At 39.9% G+C, this 15,896-nt stretch overlaps 2 protein-coding genes across 4 annotated transcripts in view; one reads left to right on the top strand and one right to left on the bottom strand.

Moving 5' to 3' along the window:
- PLEKHA3 (pleckstrin homology domain containing A3) overlaps positions 1 to 15,896 on the top strand; it is a 105,848-nt gene that overhangs the window by 27,545 nt on the left and 62,407 nt on the right. For all 3 annotated transcript variants that reach the window (XR_014784985.1, XR_014784986.1, XR_014784988.1), the window contains exons 9-11: positions 2,859 to 2,906; positions 4,305 to 4,429; positions 12,341 to 12,562. The gene's annotated coding sequence lies outside the window, so the exon portion shown is untranslated. The remainder of the gene's footprint in view (positions 1 to 2,858; positions 2,907 to 4,304; positions 4,430 to 12,340; positions 12,563 to 15,896) is intronic.
- TTN (titin) overlaps positions 1,680 to 15,896 on the bottom strand; it is a 310,226-nt gene continuing 296,009 nt past the window's right edge. The window contains exons 301-312 of the mRNA XM_084814765.1: positions 15,345 to 15,647; positions 14,809 to 15,111; positions 14,117 to 14,701; positions 13,540 to 13,845; positions 13,143 to 13,442; positions 12,183 to 12,758; positions 11,785 to 12,090; positions 11,102 to 11,695; positions 4,461 to 10,414; positions 4,218 to 4,371; positions 3,100 to 3,393; positions 1,680 to 2,970 (exon numbers count right to left, since the gene is read on the bottom strand). Coding sequence (XP_084670891.1) covers positions 2,678 to 2,970; positions 3,100 to 3,393; positions 4,218 to 4,371; positions 4,461 to 10,414; positions 11,102 to 11,695; positions 11,785 to 12,090; positions 12,183 to 12,758; positions 13,143 to 13,442; positions 13,540 to 13,845; positions 14,117 to 14,701; positions 14,809 to 15,111; positions 15,345 to 15,647 — 9,968 coding nt within the window. The 3' untranslated portion in view covers positions 1,680 to 2,677. The remainder of the gene's footprint in view (positions 2,971 to 3,099; positions 3,394 to 4,217; positions 4,372 to 4,460; positions 10,415 to 11,101; positions 11,696 to 11,784; positions 12,091 to 12,182; positions 12,759 to 13,142; positions 13,443 to 13,539; positions 13,846 to 14,116; positions 14,702 to 14,808; positions 15,112 to 15,344; positions 15,648 to 15,896) is intronic.

Raw genomic sequence — 15,896 nt, forward strand, 5'->3', positions numbered from 1 at the left:
CACATGAATGAACAGGTTTTGTGGATTCTGATAGCATCCCTTGCCAAAGAGCCCTTGAAAACATCTGTCCAGACTACTCAGATATTCAGGATGTCAAACTTTAGGTAGGTGGTCATTTTTGTAGTTTAATAGCACTTGGCTATGTAGTGAAAATGTTGACAAATAGGTAATGCACGAGCAAAAAGCTTTTGGAGCAGGGGGAATTCTTTTCAGATAATGTGGGAACTGAAGTGATAATATATATTTCAAGCAATATTATCTCGCTAGAAAAGGGCCAGGTGGTGAGGGACATCTTTTGATTTTTAGTTATTGGGGGTTAAGTCTGTGGAACATTTATATGTATGTTCCGCAATACATACACACACACACACACACGTGTACGTGTGTGTGAGTGAGAAAGAGAGAGAGAGAGAGGGAGGGAGCGAGCGAGCCCTTTAGGGGCTAGCATAATTGTAAAATGGCTAACTATTACTATTGAATGAGTTTCAACAGCTGAAGGATGGGTCTGATGAAAACAAGCCTAAAGTTAAGGTTGTTGTGGAGTAGAAGCTGACAAAAGGGAAGCTCTGGTAGTCTCCTAAAGATTTCTTCTGGGAAACAGTTCCTCCTCCTACCTATCTTGCCTCTACTTTTATAATTAGAGTGCAAATACTTTAAAATTTAGCACTACAATATTGCTGGACGTCTATGCATGTAAAGATCTTTATATACTAACTTTAGTGTTTATAAAACACCACATCTGACCCTCTTTTCAGTAATCTGACCATACACACTGAGGCCCTCCACTGGTGAATGGGTAGAACAGAAAGACAAGAAGATGACGTAACGAGCTTACATGTTTGCTTTCTCTGTCCCTTTAATGTACTATTTTCTCCAAAAAGGTACAAATAAAACCATTTTGGTTTTGGTTTTTCTGCTCCCCCACAACCTTTCTAATCTGAGCCTTAACATTTCTTTGTAGTTTATTCATCCCAGCCAAATAGTTATTCACAAGATATTATTCCGTAGGAACACTGCTTACTCCTTCAGGCCTGATCTGTTTCACAATTTCTATGGTAATAATTCTCTTTCTAAAAGGGGGAGAAAGGGCTTGTTTTTTACCTGAGAGTTCTCAAAACTGGGCTTAGTAGACCTGCTCTGAATGAAGTCATTTCAGGTTATAGCATAACACTCAGGTTCTTTCCCACTCTTCCACTACAGATTTTTGTCTCAAACGTGCCACTGACTCACAAGCAATCTCCTCCCTCTATTGTAGTAGAACCATTCCTTCTTTTATTATACTTCCCAGGTGACCTTCATGTAAGGGTGGCCGGGTCAGCGCTCCTGCACTTTTAATAGTTGGGTACAAGAGGGAAATTCAGCAAGTGTAGCTTGTCATGAAAGGTACACCTGCTGAAATTCCCTCTTCTACCCAACTATTAAAGGTACAGAGCTGTGTCCTCTTTTTCATCAGGCCACCTACCCACATGTATCATCTTAATCTGCTCCCGTTATAAATTGGGAATTCTAAATTTATCCCAGTAATTAATATTGTCATGTTAAACAGATTCAGTTTTGCTTGGGTGTAAGTGTAAAACATAGACAAGGAAAATTCGACTCCGTAGAAGGATAGAGGCTGAGAGCTGGGATGCAACTGTCAGGAAGGAAGAATATAATAACCAGAATGCAGACATATGGTGAGGTGCAGGTAGCATGCTTTATTTCAAATGAACAATACTATCTCAAGGAGGTTCAACAAAACAGCTAACAGTTTAGCTTACTACTACATAAATTAAACTAATTAAAATTTAAGATCAGGGCAAAATGTGATGTTATAACAACAGTTTTAATTTTTCTTTAAACTGTGGTTCAAAGCTTAGTTGCCTGGAGTTGACAGTATCTAGCAAAATTCTAATGCTACCACACAATCACTGCATCCTAGGAACCTCCAAGAGTCGGTACTGCTTCTGTGCTTGAGTACCCAAACAGCTCTGTTAATCAAAGGGATAGCCAGGTGATGTTACTTTATTATAAAGCTATTCAAGCAGTCAGTGCGCCAGAAACAATACATAAACAGGTAGTGAACAAAATGCTGGCCGCTTGCACTTTGCTCAAAGTATTGTGAGTCAGTCTTGAACAAAATATAGTTTGACATCGATCAGATGGAACATAAGATATTAAAGTGTGGCTTACAGGAGGGTATTTGCAAACCTCACCAATGCCTTATGTTTCTGATTCAAAATAAGTTCGTGCACATATAAAGGAACTGTGCACAGCATAATCTCTTAGGTGTAGGTAAATAAGTCTTCAACAGGGAGCCTCTCTACCTGTTGAGGCATTCTTAGACATCAACATTTTGTTGAGGCACAAATATTAGTTAAATGTTGAGCAGGGTATTCGTTCCCTAAGAAACTTTCTCCTACCAACTGTTCCAAAAGTTACATTTTAAAATGTCATAAAATAAATGGTACAAAACTCCATAACCGTTATCTTCGGCTATATACAGTATGTACATGTCAAATGAAAAATTGTTTCAAAGTCAAACAATAATGACTATAAGTCATAGTGTATTTCCTTGGACTTTGTCTGGTTCAGGTAGGTATAAAAATATTTTTTAAATATATATTTACAGATCAGTTATTTCAGTCCATATGAATCACTTGCCAAAAGTCAAGTGTAAATAAATATGTCAAGCCTTCTAAATTGATCGAATGTTAATATTCACAGTGGCAGAGTCAGTGCCAAAATCATTTCCTAAATTCAGTGTATAAAGTCCTCCATCATTTTTTTGCACATCCATGATGATGAGAGTGGTTAAATCTTCACTGGTTTCAATGTGGAATCTACCACCCTGACTGGAAATGTCTTTTCCTCTGCAGGACCATGTTATATCAGGAGTAGGTTCACCAGAGAAGGCACAGGATATGGTGAGAACCTTTCCTTCCTCAATGGAGATATCATTTGGAAGAGCTTCAATTTTGGGTGGTATTCCTTTGTAAAACAAGAAAAGTTTAAAGTTAGTTCTTTGAGGAAATTATATTTTCAGTGCAACAACAGTTATTCTACATATCACAATATTGTGGGGGTTTCTCTAACTCTACGTATAATTGTATTGCTCACCTCTCAAACCAGGTGTAATCATTCTACTAGTTGAACTCTCCAGTTGGGTCAGACTAGATTTCCCCATTATACTGCTGGAGCTCATCTCTACAAAGGATTCTTTCATGGAAGACATGCTTTTGGCAGACATGCTTGCAAATTTCATTTCACTCATGCTGCTACTGCTGCTACTGCTGAACGAAGCTTCTTGTTTAGAAGCAGACATTTGAAATGACTGCGAAGAGAAACTTTCCTGCATGCTTGCATCACCACTTGTCCTCAACACTACCTCTTTTGGAGGTTCTTCAATTAGAGCTGTGGAGCATAGCAAACAGACGGAAAAACCAATGACATCACATTAACTGGTGAAGTCATGTGATCTATATATACTGACTTTATAAAAAGAGAAAGAGGACACTGGTTGGTTATTTAAGGAAAACTGAATGTGGTTATAATTCTTTCCCCAATAATGGGTAAAAAAATGATGATATCTTTTGTTCCTTTCATTTCTCTTAAATATGTATATTGATAACCAATAAGAAGAAAAATGTAAGACAATTACCATTATTGGGCTAATTAAAGATTTTTTTGAGGGAGGTGGAATTAAGGTATACCTCCTGCTTGTTGTTTTCCCTGCTTGCCATCCACAGCTGAACAGACGGCCTGCCTCAAAGCATAATTAAAAACCAATACAGCTTTCCTTAAACACAAGCACATACACAGAGTACATCAACAGCAGTACATAGAGTAACCCAATGATTCCAGGAATCCAGATGGTCTTAAAGTGAAAACAAGTTTTATCTGAGAAGATTACTGCAACATTTTTTTTTAAATTCCAGAAGACTATATTTGGGAATTAATTATTCTGATAGTTTATTAAGCAGAGATCACCAGAATCAAGGGGTTAATAGTAAGGTATTAAGTTAGGATAATTAAGCTTTCTGGTAACACTGAGCTGGCAAGGAACATTTTCTTAAATAATGTATTTTTAATTCAATATATTGTAATCATAATTTATATTACACTTTAGGTTCAGTAATGAAAATAGCACTGTGTTAAAGAATCAACACAATCCATCACTTTCATCACATCCTATAAGCCCTAATCACATTAAGACAAGACGTAAAGAAAAAACTTACGGAGGACAGTCAGGGATGCTGTTGCAGAGCATTGCCCATGAAAGTTTTTCGCTTTGACTGTGTATTTCCCACTGTCACTTACTGCAGCATTGTGGATTGCAAGAGAATAAACATTCTTGAAACGACTTACTCGGATGTTGGATGAGAGAGAAATCTGGTAATAGGAAGAGAAGCTTCATTATGATCAAGCATAACCAAGGATTGGGAATGAGGTATTTAACGCTAACACAAATGATTACTCACCGTTTGGTTATCCTTAAACCAGAAGATTTCAGGGGAAGGGTCTCCAGAGACTTCACACATAAGCAACACATCTTGCCCTTCATTGATGTTTTGAGATTTGGGTTGTATGATAAAAGCTGGAATTTTTGAATCATCTTTTGAAAAACTCATTTCAAAGTGACATTTGATGATGCCCTGTTCTGTCTTTCCTTCACAAGTAAGTATTCCTTCATCTTTCTGTGTAGCATTTTTGATGGTCAGAGTATGATCACTTCCCGACACACCATATCTATAATCTTCAGAGTTAGTTAGCTCTATTCCATTCAGCAACCATTTTACATCAGAAGCACCAGCAATGCTGGCTTTAAGGGTAGCCTTTTGACCTTCTGACACAGCCATTTTAGTGGTAGTAGATTTAACTTCTGTGTAAGGTTTTTTAACATCTTCAGACACTACAGCCTTTTTAACCAATTCCTCCTGGACAACTGCCTTTTCTTGGGAAGTCACTGTAGCTTTCTTCTGAGTAGATACTTCAAGTGTTTCAGCTTCTCTCTGAGCTGATATTTCAGTTTTGGCTAAACTTGAAACCTGAGAACTGACATTTTTAAAAGTCTGGCCAACGAACTGGAAGTTGGTTTTAGAGCTGCCACCTTCTCCAATGATTTCACATGTATATTCACCTTGGTCAGATTCCTTGAGATTATGGATCTTAAGTTCATATGTGCCATCAGCTGCATAATGAAATTTGAAATGACCATCTTCTTTTAGTTTCTTGCCATCTTTGTACCAGGCTACTTCTTGGACACTTAAAACACTGCTTTCAACTGAACAGAATAGTTTTACTTTATCACCTGAAGCTTCCATCTTCAGCTGCTGTTTAATCTTAGGAGGAACAGCAACTGGCAAGTCTACTTTCTCTGCTGGTGTTGTTTTCCCTGCAGCTGTTGACTTGGCTTTTGAGTGGGCAGGAGATGGTTCAGGGGACTTTACTCGCTTTGGAGATTTTACTCTGTCTGGGGACTTCACGTGAGGCTCAGGAGATTTGACCCTTGAAGGTGATATAATTGCTTTTTCTGGAACCCTTTTCTTTTGTACAGTCAAACTAAAGCGGGCTTCCTGCCTTCCTTCAGAATTTTCTACCACAACAGTGTAGCTTCCTTCATCTGAGCTCTGGACAGATGAAATCTCAAAGGTAGATGTATATTGTGTACGTGTAACTTGGTAGCGCCCAGCAGAAACAAGAGCTTGACTTGCACGTATCCATGTCACTGTTGGCGTTGGCTCACCATCAATGTCACAAGAAAATCTTGCAGTCTCTCCTTCAAAAACAGTGATTGACCGTGGTTTTGTTAATATTGTAGCGGGCAGAGTGGTTTTAAATTTCTGGTGCACAGCTCTTTCTTCTAGTGATCTTTCCTCTGATGCACTGATTTTCTTTTCAGCAGAGGCATGATGTTCATATGATGACAGTGATTCTCTTGTTTCTGTCATTTCTGACTTGACCTCTCTTACTGAAGAACTTGCTTCTGTTTCAGACACTTTCTTAAATGAGGAGATTGCATACGCCTCAGTTCTTCTCAAGTCAGGGATAATGGTTCTGGGTACTTCCTCATCTCTACGTTGGGAAGTATAAGTAGTGTAGGCCCCACCGGTAACATCTAAGGTTGCATAATCAGAACATTCTCCTCTATAGTTTGTGCACACAACACGGTATGTACCACTGTCATCAATATGACAGTCTAGGATCTCCAGGGTTAATACACCACTAGTATTAGTGAAATGTATCTTATGACTTTCTTGTATTTCAACACCATTATGATACCATTTCACCTCAGCAGTTGGTTTGGACTGGACATTCAAAATGAATCTGGTGTTGGTGCCACATGGTACACGATGAGAGCGCATTCTCAAGGTGATGCGTGGGGCATGATCCAGAGTGAAAGGTTCTTGAGTCAGAACTTCATATTTCCTTTCCATTGTTTTTTGAGTTTTCAAAGCAGCTTTCATAGACTCATACCTGGAAAATATGTCAAATCTTGCTGTCCTTTCAAATCGAGACAGAGATCTCTCACTGGACACTGGACTTGGTGAACGTGGCCGAGTTCTCTCTGGTGTAGGAGATCTTCTCTCAGTTTCTTCCACAGGGTGTGAACGGGGTCGAATTAATTCAGATACAGGGCGCATTAATTCAATGTAAGTTGGAGAAAGAGAGCGTCTTCTTCCTAGTAATCTTGAGGGAGGTGAAAATTCTCTGTGAACATGTCTCACCATTTCTATTTCCTCTTCTTCCTCTTTTGATGTGATCTCAGTTATTTCTCTTTCTCTCCTCCTTCTCAGTCGTCTCTTTTCTTCTTGTGACATATACTCAAGCTCACTCTTGTATTCAGAGAGCCGCTTGCTTGTGGTAACTGGTCGTAGCAGCTCTTCATCCTCTTTCTCGGCCATAATTCTCTCTTTCTGTTTTGGTGGTCTATAAATTGCTCTGTCATGGCGTTCTCGGAGCTGAGCATAAGTTGCAGCAGTATCTTCTTTAGTTGGCATATGATAAGTTCCATATCTCAGCTCTCTTTGCCTGGATGCTTCTGTGGCAGCTTGTGCCTCTGCTGCAGAGTAATGAAGGGAAGACAGTTCAAAGCGTGGAGGGCTTCTGCTTGGAGGTGAAGCAGAAAAGCCTAACTCCAATTCTTCTTCAAGTCGCAATCTTTCTTCTTCAGTTCTCTTCATGGCTAAATAATCATCAACAGGCAGAAGTATTTCTTCATCTGACAGGTCACTAAGCGATCGCCTTCTTGGTCTGTAATAAAACTCATAATCAGGAGATGGGGTACGCCGGCGTGCTGGTCTCACTATTTCAAGATCATCTTGTGACAATTTAGGTATGCGCCACTTAGGTTTATATTGATCAGAAATGCGTGGCAGTGGCATCACATAGAATTGTTCCCATCTGGAAAGGCGAATGCGCTTTGGTCGCTTCTGAACAATTCTGTCCAGTTTTCCTGGCATTTCATACTGATCTCTCAGTTTCTTGTACCACTTCATGTCTGACATAGGCACAAACAATTTGATGTTCTGATCTTCTTCAAGAGCAGTGGCTGCATGTCTGCGAGGCTCTGGGATCTCATAAGGCATTCGGAGTCTCCTTTCTTCTTTAATTTCTTCCTTTTTAAGTTCAAATTCACCTTTGACAGTCTTTGTGGTTACAGCTGGTTTATACAGGATGGCAGCTTGTCTCAGAGCTTCCTGTGCTACGTCTGTCAGTGGAACAGATTCGGTTCTTGAAAGGATTTCTGCCATTCTCACTGTCTTGTCAATTCTCTTCTGTACCTGTTTTTTCTGCTCTTCTACAGTTGCATATTCACGCTTGACATATTTCAAGCGCTCGACCTTCAAGTAAGCCTGGCAGCTTGTGGATCCAGCACTGTTTGTAGCAGTAACTCTGTAATAACCACTGTCTTCTGGTAGAGTATCTCTGATATGCAAGGCATAATAGTCTAACCCTTCATGTACAATTTCAATATTGGGGCTAGCTGATAGAGGCTGACCATCTTTTTCCCATTTTAGTGTTGGTTTTGGTATACCAGATACTCTTATCTCAAAGCAGACACTGTGGCCTTCTTGGCATTCTGCATTTGCTAATAGTCTTTTGAACATGGGTCTCAAAGTGGTATCCTCTGAAGGAGCATGTTGAACAACAGTTAACTTAGCTTTGCAGCTGTCCTCACCATATTTGTTGCGGGCTAGCACAGTATATTCGGCATCATCATCCTTGTTGACATTATGGATGAAAAGTTGATAAAGACCCTTATCAGTTTCAAAGGTATACTTCCTGTCGTCATCTCCTGGCTTGATCTTCTGACCAGATTTGAACCATGTTACACGAGGTTCTGGATGGACTGTTATAGTTACTCCAAACCTGATATTTTCTCCAATATAGGCAGTACGGTTATATAGAGGCAGAGTAAATTCTGGTGGCCTCTCCAAAAGTCTCAAGGCATCGACTCGGCGCTTCACTCTCTTGACAGTTCTGCATCTGTAATAGTCAGAAACTTCTCTCACACCTTTAACAAATAGTTCTGCATAGGAACTGTCTTCACCATAGTCATTAGTGACTTTGCATCTGTAGGTGCCATCATCTGATTTTGCAATATCTTTGACATACATTGTGGCCACTCCTTCATGGTAGCTGATTTCATATTTTTCACTGTTCTCCAGTTGTCTTACTCCAAAGTACCAGGTCACTTCTGTGGTTGAGTCATAATTTTCAATCTTGCAGACATACTTGGCATGACCACCTTCTTCTCCAACAGCATGCATTATCTGCCCAGTAATGGGTCCAATTTCAATTGATGCCACTTTAACTTTAGCAACTGTAACACCCCTCTGAGATCTGACTGCACCACCCCATGAAACACGGGCTACTGATACAACTGTATTCCATTCCTTCTTTACTAAGGTTTGGTAGTAACGTCTGTGTCTCAATGTTTTGATTACTTTAGTGCTGGTTTTCTCTGTCCTCTGCTTCAACCAAGTATGTTCAAGAGCTTCTGCAGCAGTCATACGAGCTTTCCTTTCTTTTACTAACAGGCGGTCAACAAAGTCCAAGGCTTCAATACTTATGTCTTTGAAGGCTTCATCATCAAAGTTGTATTCAGCACTGATGATATTTTCAATTGTCTGTTGGTTTGTTTCAGCAATGAAAGGATTCAGACCACTTAGAAGTACATACACTAGAGTTCCAAGTGACCACATATCACTGGCTGTGCTGACCAAATCGTGCTGATGGACTTCAGGTCCATAATATTCAGGAGAAGTAAACTGGAGCCTGAAATTATCACCAGGTTTCAGCTGCCTTGCCTGGCCAAATTCAATAATTTTAACTACAGAGCTTCTTCTGGTAAAGTAAATAATGTTCTCTGGCCTGATATCAAAGTGCCCAATACTGTGACTGTGTAGGAATTCCAGTGCTTCACATACTTGACGTACATAGCTTACAATTTCTCTTTCATTCAGTTCAAATGCAGGGGTATTCAGTCTTTCAAAGATGTCAAGTCCAGATATGAACTCAGAGATCATGACCAATTCTTCTAGGCTTTCAAATGACTCGTGAAGATATAAGATATTTCTGTGCCTGGCAATGTTTAGGATGGAAATTTCTTTCTTTACTAGCACTTGATCAGCACCTTTTACTTTGACAAACTTGGCCAGGTAGGTCTTCTTAGAAGCTATCTCAACACAGCGGTGGGCAACTCCAAATTGCCCACGCCCAAGTTCTTCAGCAATCATATATTTATCATAGAGTTCCTTTGTAGAATAGTGAGATGCTTTTGCTGTGGTGACTTCTCTAGCCTCATCGACTTCTTCATCGTAATTTAGAACTCTAGTCTTATCTTCCTTTGTTATAACAGAATCTGTAGGTTCAGAAGGCTGGCTCTGCCCAAATTTATTCTCTGCTATAACATGGAATACATAGCTTGTCTTACCAAATAAGTTTACTACAGTATATCGCGTGTCACGAGCTTGGCCAACACGGATCCATCTCTCAGCTGTGGTAGCACGTTTCTCAATAGTATAGTGTGTGACTCTGCTTCCACCATCATTAGCTGGAGCATTCCATGTTAAGTTGACTGAGTCTCTTGAAACTTCACTTGCTTTCAGACCTCTTGGTGCGTCAGGTACATCAGCAACATCTAATTCAACAGTTTTCTGATCAATTCCAAACCTGTTTTTAGCACAGACTATGTAGAAACCTGCATCTTTTCTGTCCACACCATTAGGGAAAACAAGAGATGTGAATGACCGTGTAACAATAACTTGGTAGTGTCCATTAGTATCAATGAGATCTTGTCCTTTCTGCCATGTGATCACCGGATCGGGCTTGCCACTAAATGGGATTTTGATGCTAATAACGTCACCACGGAGAGCGTGAACAGCTCCCATGCCTTCAAGATTTTTAGGCAAGTGGATCTTAGCAGGAACTGTAGGAAAAAAAACAGGAAAAAATAAAATAAAATTACTGCTTTAAAAACCTGAAAGACTGCTTTAACTACAGGGAAACTGATTCAGAAAAACTTAGTCATTTGTAGTGTATTGACTAACCCTTTCCATGGTTACAGTGCTAGCTGAGCAAATCTTTGGACATTATTAATCCAGTAACAGAGCTTCTTTCTGCAACAGTGCTAGAATCCTTTACTAGACAAGTGTGTTCAAGAGCCTATTGTTATCTTATAGTCTGGTAAAAGCTTCAACCAAAGCTTTCACCACACCAGTGCTAGAAGGGCACAGCCATACTTCTTTGCATTTCTGCATTGTATTTTTATATGTGGGATGCCACCTTGTGAGGTTTTGACCTTAGAAGGTGCCCTAAAAATATCTTAAATAAAGTTTTGTGTTTATCTTTCATATATTGTTTCACATCTACATATACTAGTGTATTTGCATTATTCAAAGTACAGTGAAATATGACTAAGCCCTGCTGTGTGTAGGTGAGCCTCTATGCTATTGTACAAGGTCCCAGTGCTTCTCACCATCTGACATTTTGAGGCTATTAAGACAAAATTCTAAAAATAGGATCCATAGGTGGGTTTTTTTGGCTTGAGCTTATATGCCTATACTGTTATAAATTTTTAAAAAACTAATTTTAAGTAGCAAAGCTCATTATTTACCTTCAACGTCTAAAGAGGCAGTTCCAGACACAGATCCTCCCTGGTTGGTCGCTCTCACTTGATAAACAGTGGCATCATCATCTGTTACATCTGTAATTACCAATTGGTGATATCCACCCTTAAATTCTTGTATCTTCACCTTCTCACCATCTGGCATAATCTCTTTGCCCTGCCTGAACCATTTTACAACAGGCTTAGGATGACCGGTGACTTTGCAAACAAATGTGGCATGACCTCTAAATTTCACATTCAGGTTTCTGATTTCTTCCTTGAAATGTGGTGCCTGAATTGGTACATCAGATTTGGGAATGACTGGTTGCGAAATTTCACTCCATTCACTTTCACCACCTAGATTTTCACATTTGACACGGAACTCGTATTCAAGGCCTTCAATAAGACCAGCGACAGAATAGACCGTTTCATGAATTTCTTCTGTTGTTACAGCAATCCATTTGTTTTGCTTCTTTTCACGTTTCTCGAGGTAGTAATTCCTGATCTTTGAGCCACCATCACTAGCGGGTGGCCTCCAAGATACAACACAAGAATCTTTTGTCACAGCAGATACAATTGGCTGAGTTGGACAGCCTGGTTTTTCTGTAAAGAAGAAAAAAATTCAGGACGTGAAGTCAGTTTGCTTTGTTGAAATTTTGATAAATCAAACATGGAGTATCGAGCACACTTACCAAATGGAGTCTTGATAACAACGATAGAGGAAACTTCTAACGCTTCACTCATGCCAAATGTATTCTGAGCAAAGACACGGAAATAGTAGGCTGCATTTTCTGTCAGGTTAACAATTCTACAGGTTGTGCTAGAAATGCTGGAGGATACCAGCTGCCACTCTGTGCCTTCTTTTGCTTCTCTTTTCTCTACAACATAATTTGTAATGGAGGCACCTCCATCATCTTCAGGTGGCTTCCAGCTGATGACTGCAGAGTTCTTCAGCAAAGCTTCCACAACGATTGGTCCTGTTGGTTTATCAGGCTTATCTACAAAAAATAAAAGGGCAGTGCTTTAAGTTATTTGCCAGAAAACATATTCAACTATATGATTGCAGAAATAATGAAAAGCCAGTGCTTACCTTGTATTTCCACATTGAGTACAGTGTCAACTGTTCCATATATGTTACTAAGTTGCACTTTGTACTTTCCCGCATGGGTCTTATGTTGTACATTTTTAATGACAAGATGGGTATAATGCTCTGTGTTCTCAATAGTAATATTTTCTGTATTTTTCAAGGGTTTCTTGCCATGGAACCAAGTGATAGCAGGTACTGGACGACCAATATATACAACATGGAGGCGAAGAGTGGAACCCACACCTGCACGGTATTTCTCTTTCAATGGGAAGCCAGGATGGAACTGTGGAGGAGCTTGCAATAATAGTTTGCCACTAGTTTCAATCTCTCCAACATCATTGATTGCCTTGCAAGTGTAAAGTCCTTCATCATCCTGTTCTTCTGTGAGTACTGTCAGTGTGTGGGTGCGTCCATCTGATGACATCTTGTATTTTCTGCTCTGTACCAGTTCTTTGCCAAAACGATACCATTTAATATCGGGAAGAGGTCTCCCAAGGATCTGGCATGATAACTGAGCTGGTTCACCCAGATTTGTAGTGACATCCTTCATCTCTTGTCTTACTCCTGGTGCTTCCCCAGCTGTATTTATTAAGCGAGAAAAAAAATACTGAACACTCTCTATATTGTTCCTTTATTGCATCCTACCTTTCAAGCTAAAATACAGTGGTACCAAGTATAATTTTTATTCTTCCAATTTGACAATGTCATATCTGCTTTCAATAGCACTGGATGAGAAAAGAGCTTATTTCTTTCATTGTGGTCCATTCAACATATTGAAGTAAAGCATCATAATTATATCTTGGAACTGACAAATTTCTTCAAGATCAAAATGTTTCAATTGACAATCTGCTTCATGTCAATCAATGGTATGTAGCTATACCATACTACTGTTCACTGTGACATGTAATACCTTTTGAATGACAGCATAATGCATAATGAATATGACTGAATATTTAAACTTACATGTCAGTTTAGTCTTCACTGTCATCACTGTTCTACGTGGTCTACTGATTCCAGTCTCGTTTTCTGCAAAAACTCGGAATTCATATTCTGTGGCTTCCAATAAGCCTCCCATTGTAAATTGCCTGTCTTTGATACGTTCTTTATTGCACTTTTTCCATGCAGACTCTCCAGACTGGCGATATTCAACCCAGTATCCAATGATATCTTTACCACCATCGCATTCAGGGCGCTCCCATTCTAACGTAATGCTATCCTTAAATACAGATGTGATCTCAATTTCCCCAGGCTGGCTAGGTTTGTCTGTAAAATTTCAAAATATTTTCATAAAAAATTAAAATTTGCCTTCTTCAAAAATTTCATCCCGATGCCCTCTAAAGCAGAAACTGCATTTACGTACCAAATGGATCCTTGCACACCACTGGCTCAGAAGCAGGGCTTGGTTCACCCTCACCAATATCGTTTTGGGCCACAATACGGAACTGATATTCTGCATCTGGAACCAGCCCAGTGACTGTATACATTGTAGTTGTGATGTGAGTCTTGTTGTGCCTGACCCATTTCTCAGTAGATGTTTCTCTACGTTCAATATAGTAGCCAGTAACACGAGAGCCACCATCATCTCTAGGTCTGGACCATGATAAACTAATGGAACTCTTTGTAGCATCAAGTATTTCTGGTGGATAACTTGGAGGCTCTGGAGGATCTGATGAGAAGACGAGAACAACAACCATCGGTCAGTGCGGTGTACTGTTGGACTAAGATGATGGAATCTGGGTTCGAATCTCAATTCGGCCATGAAGCTCACTAAATTGACTTTAGGCCAGTCATGATCTCTCAGCCTAAGCTACCTCATAGGTTTGTGGAAAGGATAAAAAAGATATATTGTTTTAAGCTCCTTAGAGGAAGGGCAACATAAAAATTTAATAAGCTTTTTTTTCTTTAAGAAAATAAACAAAGTTGGAAGGAATACTTACTCAAAGGTGTCTTTGGCACAACTGGCTCTTCAGATTTCAGGGACTTGCTTACACCAAAGTGGTTTTCAGCATAAACACGGAAGTGATATTCTACATTTTCTTTGAGTCCCTTCACTACTAATGATGTACCCCTTACTCTGGAATCAACAGTGTACCAGGCAGTCTTTGGCACTTCACGCCTCTCAACAATGTATCCCAGTAGATCTGCACCGCCATCATCAGTTGGAGGTTTCCAGCTGACTCTAACCGAGCGTGCTTGTATGTCATCGTATTCAAGTGGCCCTTCTGGTGGATTTGGAATGCCAATCACTCTGACCTTGATGTAGACGACCTTCTTGCCACATTTGTTTTCAAGTGTCAAATCATAGGTACCAGAATCTTCTCTTTCTGCATCTTTTATCACAAGTTCAGTGTCTGATTCAGAGGTGGCAATCATGGCTCTCTTGATGACATCATGCCCTTCTTTAGTCCACTTGCATATTGGGATGGGCTTTCCTTTTATTGGCACTGTAAGCTTAATTACTCCACCTTGTCTTACAAAGACACCTTCCAGGTATTTTTCATCAAGTTCATAATCAGGATATTCTAGGAAGGGGAAAAACATGTTATATATTAAAAAAGGCTAAGAAGTGTTGTTGGGGGTGTGGTTTGTTTAAGGATTTCATTCAGAAGTAAGACTTCAAGTATCTTACCAAGCATTTCAGTCACTTTGGCTGTTCCTGGTACTTCTGCAGGCTCACCAGGACCCCCAGCATTACAGGCCATAACACGGAATCTATACTCCGCACCTTGAGGAAGATGCGTTAGAGTGTATTCACGGATCTTGGTGGGAGTGGTGTTGCATTTGGTCCATTCAAACTGATCAACCTTTTGCATTTCAATCAAGTAGCCAGTGACTTTAGACCCGCCTTCATCTTCTGGTGGACTCCAAGCCAGGGAAATAGAGGTTCTTGTAGTATCAGTAACTCTTGGATTCTGGGGTTTGCCTGGAGGAGCTGGAATACATGATAAGAGCAGAGGTTGATGCATTAATGGCAGCTACACATATAATTTTGCTGCTTAAAAGGCAGTTCAAAATAACCACCATCTCTCAAATATTTTGCAGGTAATATGATTCAACAAGAGCATCTTCTGGTGGGCTCCAAGCCCCTCTTGTACTCCCTCTCCACCTCTAGTGTACTTTATGACTATAGGAAGTATGGATATAGGAACATAGGGAATTATTTACCAATGGGATCCATAGCAACTGCAGGCTTGGAAGCTCGGCTTGGTTTGCCAGTGCCCCTAGCATTGACAGCTGTGACACGGTGTTCATACTCTAGTCCTTCTATCAGCCCAGTCGATCGATAGCGTGTCATGGTCACTGCAACTTTATTTACGCGGACCCATCTGTCTGATCTAACTTCTTTGCGCTCCACAATATAGCCAGAGATCTGTGAACCACCATCCTCTTCTGGTGGATACCAAGTCAGTGTCATTCCATCACGGGAGATATCGAACACTTCTGGGGTACCAGGAGGACCAGGAATACCTAAATTTTAAAAGTGAAAAAATGAACACTTAATTCTGTGCATAAGTATATTTTGTTCCTAATATGCAGACACATGGTACTGCACTTTGTTTTACAAATACATTGCGACTAGCAAGGATTTAGTGATTTATTTAAGCAAAAGAAAAACGGAATTTATATAATGTAGCATCAAGTCTTCAAATATAACTGTATGCATCCATGTAAACTGATTTGATGCTTTTAATGCAGAGGATTAGGGGAAACACTTAC

The sequence above is a fragment of the Heloderma suspectum genome, chromosome 1 (genome assembly GCF_057233095.1).
Source record: "Heloderma suspectum isolate Gila_16-S chromosome 1, 16-S_ref, whole genome shotgun sequence".
NCBI lineage: Eukaryota > Metazoa > Chordata > Lepidosauria > Squamata > Helodermatidae > Heloderma > Heloderma suspectum.